The sequence below is a fragment of the Hippocampus zosterae genome, chromosome 13 (assembly GCF_025434085.1).
Source record: "Hippocampus zosterae strain Florida chromosome 13, ASM2543408v3, whole genome shotgun sequence".
Taxonomy (NCBI): domain Eukaryota; kingdom Metazoa; phylum Chordata; class Actinopteri; order Syngnathiformes; family Syngnathidae; genus Hippocampus; species Hippocampus zosterae.
The window spans coordinates 9,110,720-9,135,597 of record NC_067463.1 but is presented as its reverse complement, the minus strand read 5'-3'; the positions used below and the strand labels follow the sequence as shown (position 1 = coordinate 9,135,597).

The window sequence follows — 24,878 nt, the reverse complement described above, 5'->3', positions numbered from 1 at the left end:
TTGTTATTGTGCCCTATTCATACGTTTAATGAAAACAGATGGCATCCCTGATTTTGTTAATAAAAGTCTGCCTCATTTTTTTAAATATGTGTGTTCACCCATAGTATGACCCGGACAATTCCGGCTTCATCAGTACAGAGCGCTTCAGGGACCTGTTGGCGACGCATGGCTCAGAGCTGGACCCCCACAAGCTGGAAGTCCTCTTGGCCCTCGCCGATGGTAACTCTGACGGAAAAATCTGCAACCAGGACTTTGTCAATTTGGTGAGGCTGTCACGATTTCTGTAGTTAGACTTGTATGCCATCGTTTGGTCTGCCTGGTGGTCCGTCAGTCACTTATGATACTCAATGTATCTCTTAAATAAACAACAAAAATAGATGACCCGTAATACCGTTTCTCTAAATGGTAGGGGAAAAACAAGCTAACTTGATTAGCATGTTTGCATTGAGCATCTGTATTCCAAGATCAGCTATGAGGTGGAAAGACGGTGTCCTGGGAAATGAATTTCTGACAGATGATGGATACAATTCCTCTCTTGCTTCGCACCTTGCGCCGCCTTTTAGCTTTGACCTTGAAAGCTCTGCCTGCTGATTCTTGCTCAATGTCTCCCTTCAAGCAAACATCCAGCGCACCCCATACTTGTGCATTTGCAGTCAAGTCAAACATGATTCGTTCCAAAAGGCTGCTTGACCTTCAGTCTGTTCAAACTTTCCCCTGGAGGTAACTGTAACAGGATTTAATAATATTTTTTTTGGGAGGGATTTCCTTTAGGGGTAAGGTTTTAACTAATGTTTTAACTTCCATCCATTTTCTGTGCTTCTAATATTTGCCTTTCACTTGACTTTGGAAGATATGTAGACATGCTGGGCAGTCCCTGGGTGATTATGGCACCGATCGGGAATATATTCCATCCGAGAAAGGTCTGCTATGTGAAAAGATCCACAAAATTGCTGGCCAAAATGCTTGACTGGAGTCACTTGGTTTCATTCAAGGTCAGCGTTATTGTTCATCGCCGGGACCACATTTTCCTGCGACCTTCTGTCAGAATACTGATTTGTTGCCTGATGACAATGTTTGATTCACTGCTCCATTCCTCTTTTTCTACCACCTCCTCCCTTCCACTTTTAAACTTCATTTCTTTCTGGCATGCTCTCAAGTGTGCATCAGGTGCTTATCTCCGCTTCTGTCAAACATTAAATTCAAACTTGTCCAAAAATACACAGCGCCAAGTAAGTAAGTAAGGCTGGAACCAACATTTTTCAAATTTCTGTCGCTTATTTTGACAGTTAACTGATTGAATCAGATTTTGACAACAAATACGTATTGTGTCCAAAAAAAAAGGAACAATTATTTCAAATTCACACGGTCGAAAATCCGCATATCATTATTTGGTTCCTGGTTTGCTCCATAACATGATAAGAAAATAGGGGGAAATGTGGCTCATTGTTTTTCCAAGCTTCCAAATGTTTTATTTTGATCCAGTGAAATGCAACATTTTTTTTTTTAAAAGAAAGCCAGGCATGTGCCTGAAAGCGTCTCCATCCACACAGGGCCCTTGATCAACCCTTAAATTAATGTCCTGTTACAGAATAACTTGTTTTACCACGTCCATTTGAGATTTTCTGCCACACCTGAACCTTCGCTACCCTTATAACCAATTTCCATGTGCTGTGGCGCCCACAAAACAAAAGTAGAATTGATGTATGGTCCATGAAATAAAAATAAGAAGGTGGAAGGAGAGGCCGACTGCAGGAGAGAAGTGAGGAAGCAATCATTATGTTGTCATGGAGATTGTCGTTAAAGCATACAGCCAGTTCAGCCCAAAGGCACGTTGACGAAGTAACACCGCAGAGCTTCACTGTTGGTGGAGCATGTATCATCTTCAGCCATTAATTTCCACTTTATGTTTAAAAAATAATCATAGAGTAACTATGAAAGGAATGGCATGGCTTCACTGTGTCAGACTGAGCTGATGGCTCCAGTGTGTCAGACTGAGCTGGCCACCCCAATAAAAGGGACATTTTAGGTGGGGGTTGAGGGGGGGTTGAACTCCTTGGAGGCAGACAGCGGTGAGGGGAAGGGTTTTTGTTGGTTGCTAGGTGATGATAATGGTATTCTATAGTCTGTGTTGCCTGTGCTGCGTCATCAGATTTTAGTCATACATGGAGTGCATTTGGAGGATGCTCCCTTCCAAATGTTTTGGAGCAGCGAGGCCAATTCTTTTATTTTTGATCCTTTTGCATTTGGTCCAAGGAACTTTGGTGAAGTGATACATTCTGAGTGGGTGATTAGCTTTGCGTGTCAGGCAGGAAGCCTGGGTTGCTTCCTCCGCAAAATCCAAAATCATTTATTTTCATGTATAAAAATGTATAGAAAATTAGGGTTATTATTGTTATTATTATTATTAATATCAGCATTGATGGACATTGTGTGGGGGCGTGTCAATGACCCAAGTTTTTTTATTTTTTTCGCTATTCATGATAGGTCTCTGAACCTAGCCACCGCAATTTGGTCAGGTCATTGCAAGGCACATATGAACTCAGACGACCATTCAGACTCACACTGAGACTGTCTGCATCAAAGTCAGATTAGTGCAGCACAACACTTCTCAGTAGGGTGCGTTAAACTTCGATTCAAATGTCCCTTGTTTCCAGATGAGTAACAAGCGTTCCAATAGCTTCCGCAGAGCGATCCTCCAGGGGGGCAGGCACCTAAAGGGCAGCAGTCTGCGGGATGAGGTGGGTCTGGGTCTATCCCAGCGCCTGGTCCGACACGTTGCTTATGAGACGTTGCCGCGGGAAGTGGATCGCAAGTGGTATTTTGACAGCTACAACTACTGGCCCCCTCCATGGCTGATCCTGACCATCACCATTCTTGAGGTAAATGATCCAATTCGAAGGATGGACTGAAATGTTCGAACAGTTGTTCTCAAACGTTTTACACCAAGTACCATCTAAAAATAAGTATAATTCGGGAAAAGAGCAAATACAAAGGTTTCCACACTATCAGTTACTATTATGGCAAATGTTTAATTGTTGTTCGACAATGACAAACACCTTGAAATCTTCACCCTCTTTTAATGATAATGTCACCTAGAAGCCATTTTCAGTCAGTCAGTGCCTCTATTCGGTCTTATTAATGTGAAGTGGGGGTGGGGGGAGGGCGTAGCATGCATCGCCATGACAACAATGTTGGACCACTGTTTTTTTTGGGGGGGTGGGGGTTCATCACCATATGATTTCACCAAGTCTGTTAGTATTGAGGTTGCACAGCTTGATACTATTGACGGGCTCATCAGTCAACTGCTGGAGTTTGAGTTGATTCGATTTGTACAGTCAAACCTCCAAAGTGGAACTAAGTCTTACAAATTGAAGTTCAGCCGCCATTTAAAGTCTAACCAAACGTGGAGGTAAAATCTTCATCATTTCATCTTTTTTTTTTTCCTTTTTCTATGTGATCAAGAAATAACTATAGCGGTATGTTTTTGAGATTGATTTCCTTGTGATGTTCCGACAGAAAACCATCAAATGGTGATAATGTTTGACTTTATTTTGGCTGACAATCCAAATGTTAAAATGTTCCCCTTTGGAAGTTTGACTCTTGAATCTTATTTCCCCTTGTCTGCTTTCACGCACACCTTTTTACTTCTTGTCAGAATTTCTTTCCTCAAAGTTGCCATGACCGATGTTTGTAATTGGTCGGGTTGTCAAATAACTGCCGCTGTCTGTATTTCCTGCCCTAGGTCATTGTTTTTTTTTATTATGGATGTCACCTGGACCGCCTAGTTCTGCAGGTGTCCAGCCCATCATTCCTTAAGAGTCCTCTACCTTACCACCCCCAGCTCCGGGCCCAGGCCTGGAGGTACCTCAGCTACATTTTCATGCACACTGGGTGAGTTGTACGGCAAACTATAACCACAACACAAAATCATCTGTCCATCCATTTTCCGATCCGCTTTATCCTTACAAGGGTCATGGGGCGTGCCGGAGCCTAGCCCAGCCGTCTTTGGGCAGTAGGCGGGGGACACCCTGAACCGGTTGCCAGACAATTGCAGGGCACACATGGATGAACAACAATCCCCGCTCACACTCACACCTCGGCACAATTTTAGAGTGTTCCATTAACCTGCCACAAATGTTTTTTGGAATACCCTGAGAAAACCCACACAGGCACGGGGAGAATATGCAAACTCCACACAGGAAGGCCAGAATCGAACCCTGTGCATCTACACTGGATTGGATTGGACTTTATTGTGAGCCCGATGCACTAACCACTCGCCCACCGGGCTGCCCAACACAAAATCAGTCAGTCGATAAATAAATGACATCTTGTTAAATGACAAAATGAATCAAATGCAAGACTTGTGCCCGACGTCAGATGCAATATGTAAATGGCATCTAAACTAATTACAGGAAAACAAGTGTTCCTCATCGTTGAGAAATAAATCTGAACTGAAGAAAAACACAACATGGTGGCGGCTTCCCTTTGCACTTAAATTCTAGCCTGGCGCTGGGCACAAAAATAGGGCCCCTATTTTTTAAGGCAAGATACCCGATGGCAGGGGTGTCCAACTCATTTTTGTCGCGGGCCACATTGTAGTTACGGTTTCCCTTGGAGGGCCGTTATGAATTTTGGGGAACCATATAAATGTTTAACCCCCTCCACATATTACATACACAACGCACAACAAATGGCTGAATCGCTCATTTTCAAATCAAAAGTCAAGAATACTGACCGTTATTTTGGATGACATATAACAATTTGAAATTTTGGTTCAGAATTTAGCAAGCATCATGGAACTTGACATGCTTGATTTGCTTTTGCGGGCCACATAAAATGGCGTGGCAGGCCAGATCTGGCCCCCGGGCCTTGACTTTGACACCTTTGGCTTATGGTATCCGTGTCCGTCCATCATTAGCAGATCTCGTGAGACTGAAATTTGCGATCCGGTGACTTTTTAAATTTAACTCCGGTGAGTCCGTGATATCAGTCATAACGGTTTTGCCTTAGATCAGAGGTCATCCCTCCGCATGTCAGTTGCTGTTATCTTGCCCGTGTGTGTTTATAATCAATGCCACCCCAATGCCCCCCCCCCTCCCCGTGATGATTGAACCATCTGGTGATGGTTTGTCATGCACTAAATAGATTATTGGCACACTTGGTGGAAATTGTTTGCGTGCTTGTTTGCTGGGACGCTTTGCACTCATTCCTGCCGCGGCTCTTTGTTGTGTGCTCAGCGCAGTCAAAACATGCCGCTTTTAAGCGCCACGTCGGCCCTATTTGCTGCAGTTTGTCATTTATCCGTCAGAAAACATCAAGTAGAGCTGGTGCTTTTATTCATACGGCGAACACGAGCAAATGAGGGATCGGAAAAGAGAGGCGAGATTATTATGGCAGCTGCGCTTTTGGATTTTGGATACAAATGAGTGCTGGTCTGCTGCTTAAATGAGGTTTGGAATGAAGCGTGCAGGTCGCAGGAAATGTTTATGTCCTGCATTGGTATGTGTTTACACAGTGTTTTTTGTGTAAAAATAGATTTCTAAAAAAAATATTGCTTGCACATTAACGGGCATCGTGCTTCCTGAAAACACAAATATTTGACTATATTTGCACTGACTGCAGTTCTAAGTGCAGAATTCGGATTTAATACCATTAAACCGGAACTATATTTATCTATTTATGTGTACATTTCAGCCCTCAGGCATTGATGGGTTATTTTTCCTCTGATGTGGTGGTTTGTTCAAATCAAATAAGCGTTGGAATGTGGCCATTAGGTCCGAATTCTTTTTCACAGACCATTTTACAAATGTTCTTCTCTCAGGTCATTCTCACATTTGTTGCAATTTTGCCAAAACTGGATTTTGTCCCTTTTTTTTTGCAAACTCTTGCTTTCATGATTGTTCATTGGGAACTTGTTGTCAAAGCACTTTTAAACTTCCTTATGACATGTATTATTCCTACGGCTTGCCATAAAAATAGATTTATTAATGATATGACTTTATTGGAATGACAAAGGTGATTTTGAAAAAAAAAATGCCCAAAAATTGAATAGAATTAACATTACTTAATGGTAATAAAGTAAAGTTTCACAAGGTAAGAAAGCCACATTTAAAAAAAAAAATAAAGATTCAGATTTTCATTTGCGTGTGATTAAATTGCGTGGGAAAAGTAGAACTATTAAATGAAGAAATGTATCTGGTCTTCCTGCATCACGCATTTTTTTCCCCTAACACTAGTGGGTGTGGAACCCACACTGCAGTTGATTAAACTGGTCAAGCATGCCCACAAAACGTTAGATACCCACTAATTATATTACATTACCTTTAGCTTAAAATCCTACCTCTCCCTTGAGAGTTGATGCATTTTATCTCCTGATTATTCTGTGTGTGTGTGTGTGTGTGTGTGTGTGTGTGTGTGTGTGTGTGCGTGCGTGTGTGTGTGTGTGTGTGTGTGTGTGTGTGTGTGTGTGTGTGTGTGTGTGTGTGTGCGCGTGTGTGTGTGCATGTGTGTGTGATAGGATAGAACACCTGAGCCTGAACATGGCCATGCAGCTGCTGGTGGGAGTCCCCCTGGAGATGGTCCACGGGGCGGCGAGGATCGGACTCGTCTACGCGTGTGGCGTGCTGGCAGGTGGGCGGGCCAACAAGCACCGCATGAGTTCATCACATTAATGGACAATATCCATACGTGTACTACGCAGCAAGACACAGAAACAAAAACACAAGGTCTCACATTTCAAGCCCAATTGCACACCCCATCTGTTTGATTTTCAGCATCACTTTCCGATCTTCTCTGTGTGTGTGTGTGTGTGTGTGTGTGTTTGTGTGTGTGTGTGTGTGTGTGTGTGTGTGTGTGTGTGTGTGTGTGTGTGTGTGTGTGTGTGTGTGTGTGTGTGTGTGTGTGTGTGTGTCATCTGGACAGATGGCTCTGTGGGCGGTCTTTTGGGGGTTGAGGGTGTCCCTCAGTACCCTCCCTTGACATGTACAATCAAGCATTGCCCCAAGAATCATGGCAAGCAGAGTTCGATTAAACCAAAAAGCAAAGAATACACTCAATAACTGGTTCGATCACAAACCCAACATATATTTTCAAGTTTGAATGTCGCTAATGTCATTTTGATGAAGCTACTATCATCACATCATCCGTCAACAATCACAGGCTATTGTTGTCTGGACGTCTGTGTGCGTGTCTTACCAAAGGTAGGGGAAGTGCGCTAAATGGCTAAAATATGAAATGCTGCATTCAGACTTGGATTAATATTCATGCAAATTGTCTGTCTCTGAATAACTCCCACTGTGCGGTTGCTCGCTTGCGATGTGTGAGTGCACGGGTCAGTGACAAGCCCCCCTGTGGATACCAGCTGAGGTGGCCTATACAGAATTAAGCCCAGAGTGAAATGAGGAGGGAAACAGCATAAATCAGACACACACAAGTCAGCTGTTTTAATGAGATATCGACCACCAGCGGAGATAACGCGCTCGCTGTTTGTGTTTTTAGTTCGTTGTTGTCTGACCGCAGGTCATATTTCCTGTCAGACATCAACATGATCCAGTAAATATCAGCGTAAATGGGCCATCACATTTTCATGATCAAATGTTTACAAGTCAGTCTTTACTACCGGATATTTTATCACTCATAGACATCTGACTTTAATATCTAGCTATGAAATATAACGCTTGGGTCACGGACATTAAAAAGAAAATAATAAATCTCGTGTTTATTTGAAATGTCCCGCTACCATCCAAACTTTTTCTATGGCGCTTGTCCACAATCAAGTCAACTGGAAGCAAACTCAACTGACTGTGGACGAGAGGCGGGGTTCCCCCTGGCCTGGTTGTCAGTCAACTGCAGGGTGGACACACAACCATTTAAACTCTGGTCAAGTATGGATCATTTGGAGATTTCAATAACTTCACATTTGTTGTTTCATTCATTTATTCAGATCTCTTTTTATTTATCTATATTTTGCATTCCCATTATAGTTGGTTCTATTTGTTTCATGTTTTTTTTTTATCAATAATAGCATGTTTCAAATGTTTTCGTATGATCACATGACTGAAATTGTCTTTTAAAAAGAACATCCAAACAATCATGGCGAGGAGACAGCAGCTCAGCTGGCACACAGACGGGGGGGTGGGGGGGGGGTCAGGGCAGAGGTCACAGGTCACGTCATGAGTCATTGAGCGGTCAATGGCCCTCTTGGTACAACACACATTTGTGCCCTTTTGTGGGACTCAATGAACTTGTTTGTTGACAGCTGAGTGAAGGGTGTAATCAAGAGACAATAACAATTTTAAAAATGTTTGCTTGCTTTGCATGCATGCAATAGTGGATAATAACTTGAATTGTATTTATTTTTTGTTCTCTTCATCCAGTGAAAATCATATATTACGAGGATTTAGTAAAGACAGGAAAATACTTATGAAAGCCAGATTCCTACCAAATTGCTGACATATAAAAAAAAAAGATTGTTTCTTACCTTATGTGTAACAGTATTCCGATTTCTTCAGGTGATGAATTTGGGATTTGTGTTTTCTGTCAACCACAGTATCATCTTTAAAATTATAAACCGTAGTATGCACAGTAAAAAAAAAGATTCAATTCATTCTGTTGTAACTTTATATGAATGAACTACTGAGATAAATGACATTTTGCACCATTTTCTCATTTATCGGGATGTACCGGTATATTTTATTTAACTTTAGAGTATTTGGGGATTATGTGACAAATTTGGTTCCAATCATTCTGCATATTTAAAAAAAAATCTCTCTGATAGATATCAATCGAAACAGAACAATACTACCGGTACATACTGAACAAGTGCACCGAGTGTGCAATTCAGAGACACTGCTGTTTCCAGGGTCAAAAATGAAGTCTGCATCACTCATCTAATCAAACACTAATTCAATTAGCTTCAAATAGCTTAGCTCGCTAAGATCCTCAATCTTCTTTTTAATTACAAATTGGACAGCCCTTTATATTTTCATTTTATTACAACCATGAAGCCCTTTCAGTCTGGAAGGGATATTGCATAGATTGCGTTCTATTTTTAAACTGGGCGGTTGAATCTACGCAGAGTGTGCGAGTTGTATTATCATTTGTCGCACTTCTCATGTTGTGCCTAAAAATATCCAGGTGAAGTTTTCTCATATGTGATGCGTCTGGTCTCTGCAGGGTCTCTTGCAGTGTCCGTCACTGACATGACAGCTCCCGTGGTCGGTTCGTCTGGCGGGGTGTATGCCCTGGTCTCGGCACACCTGGCCAATGTAGTCATGGTAATGTGTGTCTGTGTGTGTGTGTGTGAGACTCAGTGTGAATAGATGATTATCACATCCCTCACTGTACTTGATCATTAAAGCAGCTTCTTTTTGGGGCCCGGCAGCAGGTGTGGCTCCATCTGCGCATGCCATACATTCCATCACATTTTGTGATGGGAAAAGACTTGATTTTGGAGCATAATGTTGACTCTTTTACTGTTCACTTGTCTTCTCTTTTATAGAACTGGTCCGGCATGAAGTGTCAGTTTAAATTATTCCGGATGGCCATGGCTCTGGTGTGCAGTAAGTCCGCTTATTTTGGCTACCCAGCAATAAATATAACCTGAGATTTTCTGTAGTAGATCATCTTCGTAAATTAATCATTGGCTGTGTCTTCTAATTGAACAAATAAGTGCCTCCTTCCTCCCCTGGAAGTAAAAAAAGTGACTAATTACGTAAAGTATGCAATTTAACCCTTTCATGCAACCTGTACACAATAATAATAATAATAATACATTTTATTTATAAGCGCCTTTCAAGACACCCAAGGACACTGCTGTCCATGTGCCTTAATAATTATTGTAATCTTCCTGACTGTGTGTATTTTGAAATTTAATTTACCGATAGCTCCTCCTTGATCCTGTAGTAAATTTTATATAGTAATACAGTATATAGTTATACAGTGTGTACCGGTATATATATATATAGAGAGAGAGAGAGAGAGAGAGAGACAGAGAGAGCGATAGTTATATATAAATATATACAGTTTTATATACATGTATAGAGATAGATAGATAGATAGATAGATAGATAGATAGATAGATAGATAGATAGATTGGTATCTATCTATCTTTGTTGAAAACAAAACAGGTTTTTCTGTGTTTTTTGCACACATGCAGTGAGTGTCGAATTTGGCCGGGCGGTGTGGCTCCGCTTCTACCCGCCAGCCTTTTCTCCTTGCCCCAACCCCAGCTTTGTAGCTCACCTGGGCGGGGTGATGGTGGGTCTCACACTGGGGGTCGTGGTCCTGCAGAACTATGAACAGCGGCTCCAGGAGCAGTCCCTCTTTTGGATCTTCTTCTGCGTCTATACCTTGTTTGTGCTCTGTGCCATATTCTGGAACATTTTTGCCTACAGCTTGCTTGATGTGCGGTTGCCCCCACCACCGTGACACCAATACCCCCTTCGTCCTTCTGTCCCTCAAGTGGACTCTGTTTTCATCCACTTGCTGCATTTCTAGAGGAAGCCTTGCAATCCCTTCCCATGTAAAAACATGTGACCAGACTTAATCCTCTTCGTCCCGAATAGAGCAGTATAAAAAATGTGAAGCCTCAAGGACATGTCTGCCCTGACTAGTGTGGTTTTGTAACAGTTGTATAATGACCATGTTCAGCGCAACTACATCGACCTTCGTCAAGGCCAAACTACTGACGAATGTGAAAGAAGTCAGTCTTGCAATTTTTCAACTTCTGTGTACTCTGCTTCTCCACACAGGCTTGGAAGCGAACCCATGACTGATCGTGATACTTTTTAAAATTATTTTTGACTCAACGGTTGGGATTTTTTATGCATTATTTTTTAACTCCATGTACATGTGGACATAGTCTCTTGCTACACTCAATCCGATGGTGCCTACTCAAACAGCTTGGTGAATGAGAGGTTCATCTTAAATGTAATGGAACTGTTCTGTCTATAACAATAATAATAATAATAATAATAATAATAATAATCATACAAGGGCGGCCCGGTAGTCCAGTGGTTAGCACGTCGGCTTCACAGTGCAGAGGTACCGGGTTCGATTCCAGCTCCGGCCTCCCTGTGAGGAGTTTGCATGTTCTCCCCGGGCCTGCGTGGGTTTTCTCCGGGTGCTCCGGTTTCCTCCCACATTCCAAAAATATGCATGGCAGGCTGATTGAACACTCTAAATTGTCCCTAGGTGTGAGTGTGAGCGTGGATGGTTGTTCGTGTCTGTGTGCCCTGCGATTGGCTGGCAACCGATTCAGGGTGTCCCCCGCCTACTGCCCGGAGACAGCTGGGATAGGCTCCAGCACCCCCCGCGACCCTAGTGAGGATCAAGCGGTTCGGAAAATTAATGAATGAATGAATAATCATACAAAGTCTGTGAGTTTTTCATTGCACAAAAGTGAGATGCATTAAGCTACCACGAGCTGCAACGATATGGTTAATTTCAAGTTCCTAGAGAAATGAAACGAGGGTAGTAGTTCCATGTTATCTGAACCTCATGCATGTGTCTGACTTTTTCTGTAACCACTGCACCAAAATGTGTGTCCACAGCACAAGCACAAGTGCCATTCAGAATGCTAAACTGTCGTATGTGATGCCAAGCTGTTGTGTTTAGAGATTGTGAATGTCTGCAATGATGTTATTTGTTGATAATGGTGAATTACTATATCTGTATTATTCCAACCAAATGGACAGAAGTGCACACGGGCATGGCTTTTATTGTCTGAACTGGTGTCAGTTCACACTCAAGTTTGTCATTCTCCAAAAATGGGAAAGAAATCGATGCTCTGTCTGCCTCTGTCAAAGCATAATAACGTTTTTATTGATTCGAGCTGTCGATAGTACTGTACTTTTAACCTTATATTTCTTTGGTAACTACTTCACACAAACCTTGATTATCGTGTGTTTAAACACAGATTAACATGTTTGCTGTTTTTACTCTAAGATATTGGTATATAGTGTACATTATCTGGTCTATCTCCATTGTACTGTATATAGTGTCTTGTATGCATCCTATTTAATAGTGAGTTAAAAACCGTCTACGTATGTATTATAAGGACGGTGAGACAACACTGAAGGGTACTAATATTTTAACATTGTGGATATTTTGTAGATTTGATATGTACATACTGGAGTGCATTAAACAGTTTTATACTGAAGCCAAACACTTGACATTTTGTCAATATCCATTCATCCATTAGCGAAAGCGCATGTGGTCATTAGGCCAAAATCCGAACCTCAGAACTTTGAGGTGCTTGCCAAAAGTCCACCGTGTTGCCAATCATTTTATTTTTAATAGCTAAAAACGAGGGATTACTATAGTCCTAAATGGCCATTGAACTGGTATTCTCTCACGTCGAATAAAACCAATAATGGCAGTGCCCTGCACAACTAAATTAGAATTATGTGATACAAAAAACGAAAAGGTAAACAAGCCTAGCGTGGAAATTAATACAAAATGGAAACTGCAGGCAAATAAATAAAATGAATGAAACTGAGCACAGCATAGTGCACATGGACAGCACAGTGTTCACTGTACCAGTGTTTAATTTTAACTAAAATTGTTGACATGCGGTATAAATAAAATGTAGTAGTGCACTGTATATCTAACACCTTTCGCCCGACATCTGTCGCCATCAAGCGGAGTCTTGACGAACTGCGTGTAATCTCGCGAGAGTTAGGGTATGTCCCCGGTTTTTCGCCCCACCCAATTTAGTATCGTTTACAGACGGAAAAGTAACGCACGATATTGTCAGAATACACTAACAATAATCTATTGTGCTATTTAAAATAAAACTAAAATTATAGTAAAGTAGTAAATCATCGTAAATTATGGGCGTCTGTCCTTTAATGTGACGTCACCTACATGGAAAGAAACAGATCGCTTCTACTTCCTGCGTTAGGCGCCATTTTCGGCGTTGAGGTTGAATAACAGCATGCTGTCGTCAACCAGATAATAAGAATTTAAGAGATTACAATTTGCTTTTCAGTACTTGTTGCAAGCATGGGGAGAAAGAAGAAGAAGCAAATGAAGCCCTGGTGCTGGTATCCATTTGAATGGAAAAGCGAACAGCGAAAAAAAGGCGCAACATTTCGGAACTAGCCTGACAAAAGACAGGCCTAAGCTCACTCTGACGGTTTATCGATGTGTAAGGTACCAAATGCGGATTTAAAGTCATTGTGTGCTGCCGAGGTGCGATATTTAGTCTTGTAAGTAAGTCATACGTAGTTATATTGGTATAATTAAGCCTGATTTTTATTTATCCTTAAACAGATGTCAGTGAATAAGTGAGCCTAGCCTAGCCGACTGTAATCAGCACGATTGCTAGCGCTTTGACGGCGGGTCAATGCTACGCGTCGAGTCAATTACAAGATATGCTGCCTTACAAATTGTGATATTTAAACCAGTTGTTGTTAATCAAACTGTTAAAAACGAAGACGTGAGTATCTTTCTCGTTGAACAATGTGCTTTCGTTTGCTTTTACGTAAGTCGAGAACATTCCTTAAGTTTCTCTTCTAAGGTATTGCAATCGAGATTTTGACGATGAAAAAATTCTTATTCAACACCAAAAGGCAAAGCATTTCAAATGTCACATTTGCCACAAGAAGTTGTACACTGGTCCAGGCCTGGCCATTCACTGCATGCAGGTGGGTTGACCGTCAATCGCTTCCGATTGTAGTTATCTTCTAGTACAGAGAAGCTCACTTGGCATGCCTTACAGGTACACAAAGAGACTATTGACAGTGTGCCAAATGCAATTCCCGGACGCACGGATATTGAGCTGGAAATCTATGGCATGGAGGGGATCCCTGACAAAGACATGCAAGAGAGGAGACGGACATTAGAACAGAAATCTCAAGGTTTGTGCTCCCTTGAGCAATAAAGTGCTTGATAAATTAAAGCTTGAACTACGCAGTTTTATTAAACTAATTGATACATATATATTGAAAATTGGGTCATTGTTTAGAGATCCAGTTTCATTGAAAATGATCCAAATTCTCTGAATTTCAGTCTCTTTTCTTGAAAAGAGATTATTTTTTAATCAAAATAATACACGTGCAACCATCTACTTTTAATTTGGAAAACAATTATAAACATCTGGCCATTTCCTGACATGTTATGAACTAAACAAGTAAATTGTGTATTTTTTGCACATTTGAAATAACTTCATTTTAGAATAAAAGGATAAGATGAAATGTTTTTTTCTCATTTATTGATCAAGCAACAAAATAATCAAAAGATTAATCTATTATTGAAATAATCGTGAGATAGAGACCTACATTTTATACATTATTTATTCCTTCCTTCAGATGGCAAAAAGAAAAACCCAGATGACTCGGATGAAGATGACGACGACGATGAACCGGGTCCATCGGTACCGCAGGTGGCTGGAGTGCCACCTCAGTCAGGCTATGCTGCACCCATGGCTCAGCCAGGAATTCCACCTGTTGCTGGGGGACCCGGGATGCCTCCCGGTGGATATCAAGGTTAGACAGATCAAATTGAGCAGCCTGTGGCTTACAGCTATCCAATCACCTGGGTAAATGCTCTTTCCCCATCACCGTTACAGGAATGCCTCCAATGATGCCAGGTGTTCCACCCATGATGCATGGAATGCCTCCCATGCACGGCATGCCTCCAGGGTACCATCTCAATCTTGGATTTTGTGTTAGATCGGATCCTTCTATCAGATGTTTTGCAGTGCTTGTAAGTCTCTGGGAAAAGCCAGTTACTCATCTGAATGTCCTTTAACAGGATGATGCCAATGGGTGGGATGATGCCTCCCATGATGCCAGGCATGCCTGGAATGCCACCAGGTTAGTTGACTTGTAGAGAAGCAAGTTCTAACACGCTGTATTTCCTCAAATCGAGGCCTTTGCTCTTCCCCGTGCACAAAACTAGCTTTGCAGGTGCCGCATAGCAGTTAGCGTTGTGGCAAAACAACAGCCCCTCCTCTAAAAGTAATTGATTATTGCCCTCATGGTAGCGAATAAGTGACACTTCTGACAAGTATCGTTACCACGAGAGGAGGAGTAGTATTTAACAGCAGAAGGCATGCTAAGGCTAAGCTCTGCTAAACTCAGTAGTGAGATGCCCGGAGTAAATGATTGATGCTTCGCTTCAGTTTTGCTGAAACAATGTGTCTTACAGCTAAGCGTAACAAACTCTCAACAGAAAATCAATAAGTGCATTGGCAGAAAATACATTACACTGCCACATACAATATGCTCAGTTTTGTCATGTATTCAGTTCAAAATTTGCATATCATTGTTTTCTGTTTTTAATCATCTTTAAGACAACATCTCACCTTCATCGAAATTGGGTTTGTACGTGTTGAGAAAATAAATGGTGTGTTCTACTTTTTTGATTTATGAGCATGTTCCTTTCCTGGGTCTCGCAGGGATGCCTCCACACATGGCTCCTAGGCCAGGGATGCCCCACATGACTCCCGCCCCCGCAGCAGGAGTCATACCCAGTCGACCAACAGTACCAGCGGCCCAGCCTGCTGTCACCAAGCCTCTTTTCCCCAGTGCAGCACAGGTTGGAACCCGACAATACATCCGCTTACCTCTCACCGCCCGCAAAATATATTTTCATCACCACTTCCATGAAAGCGTTTTATATGATTACCATGTGGAGGTTTTTTTGAGTCAGGACTAGCTGACGTTTTCCAGCTTTCACTTACAGTATTCACATTTGGTCAACTCGTTTGCCCTCATCCCCTGCTTTTTACAATGTTCAAATCTCTTGTGACGTGCCAATGGTGTCATCTCCTTTTCACCATGCTGCAGATGGGCACAGCAGCTGTTTCCTCTCCACCTGCAGACCATCAGTCTGCCTCCTCTCAGCCGCCCTTTCCTAACACACCACAAGTACGCTCACAGATAGACTGTGGCTGGCATCTAGATGCATGTTGCTTCTCACAGATACACACATGCACTCTAACTCTGCCTGAAGTGTAGTAAGCGATGGCTAATGGTGTTTGTACTTCTTCCGCAAAGGTAGTCCAGCGGCTACATTTGGTCACAGAATTAGCCAAGACAACCACCTGGCTGTTATCTTTGTTTCGATGCATGAGCTTTTTTTTAAACTAACTATTAGGGCTGGGCAATTAATCGAAATTTAATTGTGATTTTAATTTTGGCTTCTCACAATCGTAAAAAAAAAATATTATGATATCAGAAGAAAAATGATTAAAGTGATCGTCAAGTCCAACATTTTCTTTACAGTAATGTTCTGTGTGGCACCGCTAGTGTCAACACGGCATTCTGATTAATATTGTGGAATGTGAATTCATGGGCAAGTCGGCTTCAAGCTTTTCTAAACCATAATCTGGTCTATGCAGCTCCACTAGTCCGAACACGACATTCTGATTCATATTGCAGAGTACAAATTAAGCAGCAAAATCCTTGCGGTTGTTTTTTTGTTTTTGTCCATCTCATGGATGACCATTTTGCTAGTTGCTGTCAATTGAAAATGACATCATTGCTCAGGGCCCAGGCACTGACCAATCATGGCTCAGCTTCAGAAAACATGTGAGCCACAACCAATGGATTTTGCTGCTTAACAATATTAATCAGAATGTAGTTTCTCGACTGTGGAGGCACATAAGGACAACCTACTGTAAAAAAAAACATTTGGGTTGACTTCCAGCAGCATCTACCTGTTTTTATCCATCTTGGGGGCAGCCATTTTGCTACTTGCTGCCAATAGAAAATGACATCACAGTTGTTCAGAACTCAAGGAACAACCAATCAAGGCACATCTTGCGAACAGTATGTGACCAAATTTAGAAAACAGGGGAGCTGTGATTGGTCGTTACCTGAGCTCTGAATAACTGTGATGTCATTTTCAATCGAGTGCCAGTGGCAAAATGGCTGCCCCCCGCCCCCCCTCCCCAAGGTGGAACAGGGGAGCTGTGATTGGTCGTTACCTGAGCTCTGAATAACTGTGATGTCATTTTCAGTCGAGTGCCAGTGGCAAAATGGCTGACCCCCCCAAGGTGGACAAAAATGGTTATTCCGCCAATGCAGTATTCGTTACAATGCCATGTTTAGACTAGTGGTGCTTCATTGAACATATTCTTCTCAAGTAAATTTTGGGGTTGACGTCACCTTTAAGGTGCTGAACAGCACGGTGTGTGTTTTTAAGTACCTACATTGTGAAAGCACCCTGAATGCACCATGATTTTTGTGCTGCAAGTGTGTGACAAACATCCATGTTCTGGCTGAGCCAACATAAAGGGTTTTAATGACCCCCTGCTTGGAGTTTACTATAAAACTAAACGCACAACAAAAATCATGACAATATACTATGTGAAACATTGCCACTGCGAGCAGTCAGTGTACATTTCATTGACAAGACTATTTGAACATTTGCATAGAGTTCTGTGATATTCCTTCAAATAATTCATATTCGTGACACATACAACCCGGAAATATAGCAATACTCGACAGCATAATTTTTCCAAATCTGTAAAAATGACTTATGTTAATAAAATTCAATCGCAACTTTCTTCTTTTACTCTTTTTGTCTTAATGTAAGCGTGTGTCTTCATGCATGATGGCACTACACTGGCCCTAAAAGGCCGAGGCATGCACAGCAGGTACAGCCGGTATTTATCTTTTGCTATTATTTAATACTTTGATATATTGCTTTGTTTTGTGGCTGTTGTTTCATTTAGAGTTGAATAAAAAGAAATTAACTCAATGAAAATTTTCGATATCAGTCAAAATAATCTGGATTTTTTTTTTCCATAATCGCCCAGCCCTACTAACAATGATACACAGTGACAAAGTGTCAGTCTGCATCATTTTGCCCTCTGTAGACATGCATGAGTTGTCTGGGTTCGAATACGCAACGTGTACAGTACAGTCAGTCATTGTATTAAAATTAAAACCCCAAATTCAGTACAAGGTAGGGTCATGCATTATAATTACAGTGGACCACTGTTTCTTGTGGGGGAAACATTCCAAACCCACCCACAATATGTTAATATCTTTTGATAGTCGTGCAAAACCTCCCATTTTTAGGATTTTCAGATTGGCGAATACACTTTGGATGATGAGAACGGAGAAGGGTGTTCTTATTCAGACCAGCGGCAAGGTAATCAGGTTCTGAGGTGCCGCACGCGTGATCTGCATCAGATCAGATTTCACTTTTTGCACTCCTACCATCTTTTTAGCTTTTCCCTACCATATGCTTTAAATGCATCTAAAGTTTTTAAAAGACACAATTTCAGTCTTTCCTCACTTTCTCTGTGACAATATATTTGAGACGACTTTCTTGCACCGTTTCACACTGCAGCTACATCCTGTAGCAGCGGTCTACAATGCTTCCCGGTATGTTGCAACACAACAGGGCACGACACTGAATTTGAGCAGCGCTAAATTTGAATATTCCAGGTATGCAGTAACCCATGAGAAACAATCACTGTGATAAACAGAAGCATAGGCGCGAAAGACGAACCGCGATGCAGCGGGGCTTCACTTGATTGCATTTCCATTCCAAAAGTTGGGATGCAGTTCAGTGTGTAGCAGGTCGCTGTCGTATGTTCCACTGTTCATCTATCTCTTGTCCACGCAGGCCCAGCAAAGCGCTTCAGGAGCTGCCGCAGCAAACCCCCACAGCGCCACCGCGGCCTCCTCCGACCCACCCAAAGCAACATTCCCTGCATATACCCAACCCTCTGTCTCTTCCTCCGCTTCCACTTCCTCCTCTAACCCCTCTAGCAGCACTGTGGCCAAAGCCCCGGCCACAGTGCCCACTAAACCTGCCACCCTCTCTGCCACGAGTGCAACTAGTAAGTTGATCCACCCTGATGAGGATATCTCGCTGGTAAGTTGCTTGAACTCTCTTTTTTGCCCTTTCCACAGTAAGTAATGGCTAAAGCATATAATGGCATTTTCAATCAGTGGAGGGAAGGAAGCCTTGCGAAGTATTGTTCATTTTAATGCATGCTAATCACAGCGTTAATTCACACACTCTTATCGAGACAAAATTCAAAATTCGTAGATTGTTTCTCTTGTGGCCACGTCGGAAGAGCAGCCCAAGCTTGCATAGCCTCAGTTGTGTGCATTTGTGGACATTCGTCATTGTGCTGTAAAGGGTCACAGCAGTGTTGCTTGAAATCTAATGGCTGCTCTGTTTCTTGTCACTGACCACAGGAGGAACTGAGGGCCCAGTTGCCCCGTTACCAGCGTCTCTTAGCCAGGACGGCTCAAGCCCATGCGGCTGCTCCCCCAGTGGCAGCTGTCGGCGGCATGATGTCCCCGCAGCAAGGCCTGCCACCGCAGCAGCCTGGCATGAGGCATCCCATGCATGGTTAGGAGACAACTGCTTTTAACACACACTGGAGCTTCAAAGGTCCAACGCAATGTGTTGCGGGGCCCGTGTCCGGATTTAGAATTCAGTTTTTCAATCCATGTCAATTACGGGCGTCACCCGTTTACAATGGTCATGACGTTATGAACTAACTGCACGAACTGGTTTGTGGAGTCACGTGGCACAAAAAGTGACGCTCAGTGTTTCTTTCTCTCCCCCCTTCTACGGCCTCTGCTGCTGCTGCCCACCAAGCATTGACATAAGAAGTCCTATAAAATTTGTCATTGATATAATTTTTTTTCTCCTTTTTTCCATTTGTCTAAAATGATGTGGTTATTTTGGGGTGAATAATTAAATTAAAAAGTACCTTAAAAAGATGAAAACCAAATTCTTTAAATATGTTTGATTCTAAATAAAATATTTATCTCCCCTTCCCCAATCCCCAAATGTGTCCTCTGTAGGTCAGTACGGTGCCCCCCCACAGGGCATGCCAAGCTACATGCCTGGAGGGATGCCTCCATTCGGGCAGGGTCCTCCTCTGGTGCCCTCTTACCAGGGAGGCCCTCCCATGGGCATGAGGCCTCCTGTCATGTCTCCCGCTGGGCGCTACTGAAGCGGCAAAGCCTCCCCCACATTAGGTTTGAGGTTCATACCTTTCTCTCATCCTTGTACATTTTCAGACCTAAGAGCAGTAAAGCCCGCGGTGGCGAAGACTTAATTATTGTTGGCAACACATGGACATTTCATGTAACTACACAAGTTCCAGACTGCTTCAATTTCTTTATTTGATCACTTGTGAAGATAAAAACTCTTTCCCCTCGTAGGTTTCACTCAGGTTCTTAGGGGTGAAGTGTGTTAAAGTCATTCATATTTCTGTTGAAGCTGCTGGACTTACATGAACGTACCAACCCCTTACAAAGGCAAGTTTACCCTGTAAACCATTCATTGATTAGTTTTTTCTTTTTTTCTTCATTTATTTTGTCGATCACTGGCGGCCCTCACAGCATGCTTAGGTGCTGTTGGACTTGCGTCCCCAACCTTGGTTGGTGAGGGTCTTCCGGTGATGATTCCAACTTTGTAGTGTTACCGCTCTGTGGCTCATGAGTCTAGGTTTCTTCTTATTTCAGGTTTGTTTTAATATTTCCTGCTTAAAAAGGGGTCCCTGTGTGCATCCTTTGTAATGTTTTATCAAGCTGTTGTAATAAAATCCACCTTAAAACTGCAGTGCTGGTTTGTTGTGACGTGCGTGAAGGTGAGTCACAAAGGTTTGTACCAAGTTTTGTACGTTTGACGCGCAACACAAAGCTGGCCATCACTCCCATTTAGGTGTCATCCGTCAGAATGACATCATATTCCAAAAGCCTGAATATTGTCCTTAACCAAAAGGCTCTTGGCCTTGAATGAAGATGGTCAACTTGTGGTCCCTAGCGATGCATGATAAAACATCTGGAGAGAGCTAGCGATAGAAATGACTTAAAGGTGTTCGATTTGTACACACATTTTGCGCTTTATGCCGAATGCCAGTCACACCCAGTAATACAGGAACTGCAGCAAATACCAGCTAGTACATCCTTGGTTGGAGGGTGCGACCGTATTTACCTGGCCTAGCCAAGAGAGCACAACAATGGCCGTTTCCAGAAAAGATTTGCACCTAGCCTTATTTACTGCAGTGTGCGTATTTCAGGGTACTAAAATGCTTCCTTGTTCGTTTGTCCTGTTGGCCACCTGTTTTCTGTTCAGGATTCCGATCAGGTTGGTTAAGTTCTTCAGGACTTTGTCGGTAAATAATGTGGATTAAAAAGCTCCCTCCGATCACTTAACTGCTTTGTATCTTGTTTGTCTGTAGCACCTCCCACTCCACTTTTCAGCCTTGTACCCACTCAGCTGGCGCTACAGGCCTTTTAAACCCAGTAAGTACCCGCTGTTCCTCGTAGTGTGGGTCTGCACTGTCCAACAACTGTATTTCATTTCATCATAATGCTGTATGATTCAGACTTGACTAGGCCGCACAGATGAACTGCTAATTCACATTAACTGTACAGTCACAGAATGGACTTGCATGGTAAGTAAACAAAAAAAAAAGAACGGCATTATACTAAACCATTTAGAAGTTTAAAGGATGTATTAAGAGTGCAATGCCAATTTGAAAAGTATTTACAAAAGATGCGATTAAAAACATGAACGCCGCTGGAGGACGTTTTTGTGCTATGTCAGTTTGAAAGTTTAACGTGACTGTGACCTTGATGGTTTCATAAATGCCAAGCGTTTTACATGTTGAGGCATACTACAATATAATTAGAAATGTCTATCGAAACCGTTGTTTTGTGATTTTCACCAATAAACTGAAAGTGTTTACATTCTGCCGTGTGCTTCATAATTCTGGCTGTTGAATCAATACATCGCCACCCAGTGGAACACGCGTGGTAGTACAAACAATTGTTTATGAATTCTGCTTACCGCATGTATATTTTTCGCCCAAACATTAGGAGTTTTTTGTTTGGTTAATTAATGACACAAGTCATGATGGCGTTTGACTAATGCATTAATAGCATGAATCGCAACTGACGGTAACGATGGCAAGCCGCACCTTGCCTCTTGGGTTATACCATTTTAACTAGACCGGGGGGGGGGGGGTAGTCCCTACACATTTGTCACCCAGATTTGACCGAGAGCCCGGCTCAATTATAATCCTCGTTTAATTTCTGAAACCTGGTTTAACATTTCGGTAATTATAGCAATTGGGAACTATGTCCTATACAGGAGACAGTGGAATGTAAGAAGGTCATTTGACTGCAGAATGTAATTGACCAACTGTTCATTCCATGGACTTTGAGTACATTTGTGTTAAAATCAATCTCCAAGAGAACACACGGCACGTGGGAAGAGGTATTTATACACCCCCGAATGCTCCTGCACAAACGACTGATTGTATCCTGTCCACAATTGCTGTAATCCCGTCAGTCTTGTTATTAAAGTTAAACCATCCCAACTGTTGGTTTAAAATTAATTCACAATCACATTTTAAACTGGGGTTTAAAGTTCTTGTGCAACAGATTTAAATTTCAACTTTCTTGTAGAGTGCAAATCGGACGGAGGTTTAAATCTAATCTATTTCAAATTTGAGTGGGGCTTCAGGGAGGGAGAGCTGACCCCACACCCGCGTTTAAATTTTGGTGCAGTAGAATTTAAACCATGATTTAATCAACCCTAATCCTATCTATATATATATTGCGCGTCGTCCCGCACGCGGTCTGTCCTTCCGTCTGTCCCTTTTCAAAACGTACCTACTTCACCGCGCCGCCACTGCGCCGCTCAGGCAGTGGCTCACTACGATCGCGCGGGCATCTTAGCGAAAAAATGTTGTCTACCCACAAGCATTGCAATGAAATTGTTAGTTATTTAATAGAGCTAAACATCTCTTTATTTTCACGATAAGCAATGAAGATGAACAAAAAGTTGAACCAAGGAACAACACTTGTGGGCCGAAGGGCGCCTCATCAAATAAGGCGTTTGTAGCCGAAACAAAGACCATTTATAGTGAGGCGTTTTTAGCCGAAAAAAACGACCATGTATAGAAAGGCGTTTTTAGCCGAAAAAAACGACCATAAATAGTGAGGCATTTTTAGCCGAAAAAAGGACCACGTATAGTAAGGCGTTTTTAGCTGAAAATAATGACCATTTATAGGAAGGCGTTTTTTGCTGAAAAAGCAACCATGTAGAGGAAGGCGTTTTTAGCCGAAAAAAACGACCATCTATAGAAAGGCGTTTTTAGCCGAAAAAAATGACCATGAATAGTGAGGCATTTTTAGCCGAAAAAAGGACCACGTATAGTAAGGCGTTTTTAGCTGAAAATAATGACCATTTATAGGAAGGCGTTTTTTGCTGAAAAAGCAACCATGTAGAGGAAGGCGTTTTTAGCCGAAAAAAACGACCATGTATAGAAAGGCGTTTTTAGCAGAAAAAAGGACCATGTATAGTAAGGCGTTTTTTGCAGAAAAAAACGACCATGTATAGTAAGGCGTTTTTAGCCCCAAAAAACGACCATGTACAGTAAGGCGTTTTTAGCCAAAAAAACGACCATGTATAGTAAGGCGTTTTTAGCCCCAAATAAACGACCATGTATAGTAAGGCGTTATTAGCCGAAAAAAACGAACACGTATAGTAAGGCGTTTTTAGCTGAAAAAGCAACCATGTAGAGCAGTGGTCACCAAAATGGTGCCCGCGGGCACCAGGTAGCCCGTGAAGACCACTTGAGTAGCCCGCCAGTGCCTGGACATTGTGATTTGCTAGTAGAAATTATGATTTAAAAATGCAAACATTGGCAGTACTGTGAGACATTTCAAAACACGATCAAAGTCTGACAATTTAAATCATCAAGTATTAAAAATAACACATCCTCATATTATTGAAGGTATTTTGGACAAATATGCCCTTCACACAATCGGTACACATGAAGTTGCTCTCACCCTCAAAAATGTTGGTGACACCTGATGTAGAGGAAGGCGTTTTTAAGCCGAAAAAAACGACCTTGTATAGAAAGGCGTTTTTAGCCGAAAAAAACGACCATGTATAGTGAGGCATTTTTAGCCGAAAAAAGGACCATGTAAAGTAAGGCGTTTTTAGCCGAAAAAAGGACCATGTAAAGTAAGGCGTTTTTAGCCGAAAAAAACCCAACCATGTATAATTAGCCGTTTTTTATCGGAAAAAAAACCCGGCCATGTATAGAAAGGCGTTTTTAGCCGAAAAAAGGACCATGTAAAGTAAGGCGTATTTAGCCGAAAAAAACGACCATGTATAGGAAGGCGTTTTTTGAAGAAAAAACGACCATATATAGTAAGGCGTTTTTAGCCGAAAAAAACGACCATGTATAGTGAGGCGTTTTTAGCCAAAAAAACTACCATGTATAAAGAGGTGTTTTTTGCCGAAAAAACGACCATGTATAAGAAGGCGTTTTTAGCCGGAAAAAAAAGACCATGTATAAAGCGGTGTTTTTAGCCGAAAAAAACGACCATGAATAGTGAGGCATTTTTAGCCGAAAAAAAACCCAACCATGTATAATTAGCCGTTTTTTATCGGAAAAAAAACCCGGCCATGTATAGAAAGGCGTTTTTTGCCGAAAAAAAACGACCATGTATGGTGAGGCGTTTTTTGCAGAAAAAAACGACCACGTATAGTAAGGCGTTTTTAGCTGAAAAAAAACAACCATGTATCGTAAGGCATTTTTAGCAGAAAAAAAACGACCATGTATAGTAAGGCGTTTTTAGCCCCCAAAAAAACGACCATGTATAGAAAGGCGTTTTTAGCCGAAAAAAGGACCATGTAAAGTAAGGCGTATTTAGCCGAAAAAAACGACCATGTATAGGAAGGCGTTTTTTGAAGAAAAAACGACCATATATAGTAAGGCGTTTTTAGCCGAAAAAAACGACCATGTATAGTGAGGCGTTTTTAGCCAAAAAAACTACGATGTATAAAGAGGTGTTTTTTGCCGAAAAAAACGACCATGTATAGTGAGGCGTTTTTTGCCGAAAAAACGACCATGTATAGAAAGGCGT

The 24,878-nt window shown here is 41.9% G+C and overlaps 2 protein-coding genes and 1 long non-coding RNA gene across 5 annotated transcripts in view; 2 read left to right on the top strand and 1 right to left on the bottom strand.

Annotated features, from left to right (window-relative positions):
* Nucleotides 1-10,828, top strand: part of rhbdl3 (rhomboid, veinlet-like 3 (Drosophila)) — a 29,856-nt gene extending 19,028 nt beyond the window's left edge. The window contains exons 4-10 of one of the 2 annotated variants that reach the window (XM_052084110.1): nucleotides 105-263; nucleotides 2,655-2,879; nucleotides 3,743-3,891; nucleotides 6,518-6,630; nucleotides 9,175-9,275; nucleotides 9,500-9,560; nucleotides 10,157-10,828. In XM_052084110.1, the coding sequence (XP_051940070.1) occupies nucleotides 105-263; nucleotides 2,655-2,879; nucleotides 3,743-3,891; nucleotides 6,518-6,630; nucleotides 9,175-9,275; nucleotides 9,500-9,560; nucleotides 10,157-10,428 (1,080 nt within the window). In that variant the 3' untranslated portion in view covers nucleotides 10,429-10,828. Of the gene's footprint in view, nucleotides 1-104; nucleotides 264-2,654; nucleotides 2,880-3,742; nucleotides 3,892-6,517; nucleotides 6,631-9,174; nucleotides 9,276-9,499; nucleotides 9,565-10,156 lie in introns of both variants that reach the window. The other variant, XM_052084111.1, reaches the window with a different exon arrangement.
* A 2,051-nt stretch (nucleotides 10,829-12,879) lies between these two features.
* On the top strand, nucleotides 12,880-20,550 carry znf207b (zinc finger protein 207, b). 2 transcript variants are annotated; one of them, XM_052084102.1, is made up of 11 exons: nucleotides 12,880-13,046; nucleotides 13,523-13,649; nucleotides 13,724-13,862; nucleotides 14,313-14,489; nucleotides 14,573-14,645; nucleotides 14,758-14,819; nucleotides 15,404-15,543; nucleotides 15,795-15,875; nucleotides 18,589-18,840; nucleotides 19,170-19,326; nucleotides 19,788-20,550. In XM_052084102.1, exons 1-11 carry the CDS (start codon nucleotides 13,006-13,008, stop codon nucleotides 19,937-19,939), a joined length of 1,401 nt encoding a protein of 466 aa, XP_051940062.1. In that variant the 5' UTR covers nucleotides 12,880-13,005; the 3' UTR covers nucleotides 19,940-20,550. The 2 variants fall into 2 exon arrangements, with proteins under 2 accessions (XP_051940062.1, XP_051940063.1); XM_052084103.1 differs by lacking the exon at nucleotides 15,795-15,875.
* LOC127613198 (uncharacterized) lies at nucleotides 14,280-14,691 on the bottom strand. The gene is made up of 2 exons (XR_007966096.1): nucleotides 14,539-14,691; nucleotides 14,280-14,471 (listed from the first exon to the last, which is right to left on the bottom strand). It is a non-coding gene; the product is annotated as an uncharacterized LOC127613198 (long non-coding RNA).
* Nucleotides 20,551-24,878: the final 4,328 nt, after the last annotated feature.

What these genes read in the sequence shown, in the direction of transcription:
- znf207b (XM_052084102.1), top strand. Translation starts at nt 13,006, where the DNA reads ATGGGGAGAAAGAAGAAGAAGCAAATGAAGCCCTGGTGCTG. An exon ending in TGGCCATTCACTGCATGCAG is followed by an intron (nt 13,650 to 13,723) that starts GTGGGTTGACCG and finishes CATGCCTTACAG; the next exon opens with GTACACAAAGAGACTATTGA. An exon ending in CATGAGGCATCCCATGCATG is followed by an intron (nt 19,327 to 19,787) that starts GTTAGGAGACAA and finishes TGTCCTCTGTAG; the next exon opens with GTCAGTACGGTGCCCCCCCA.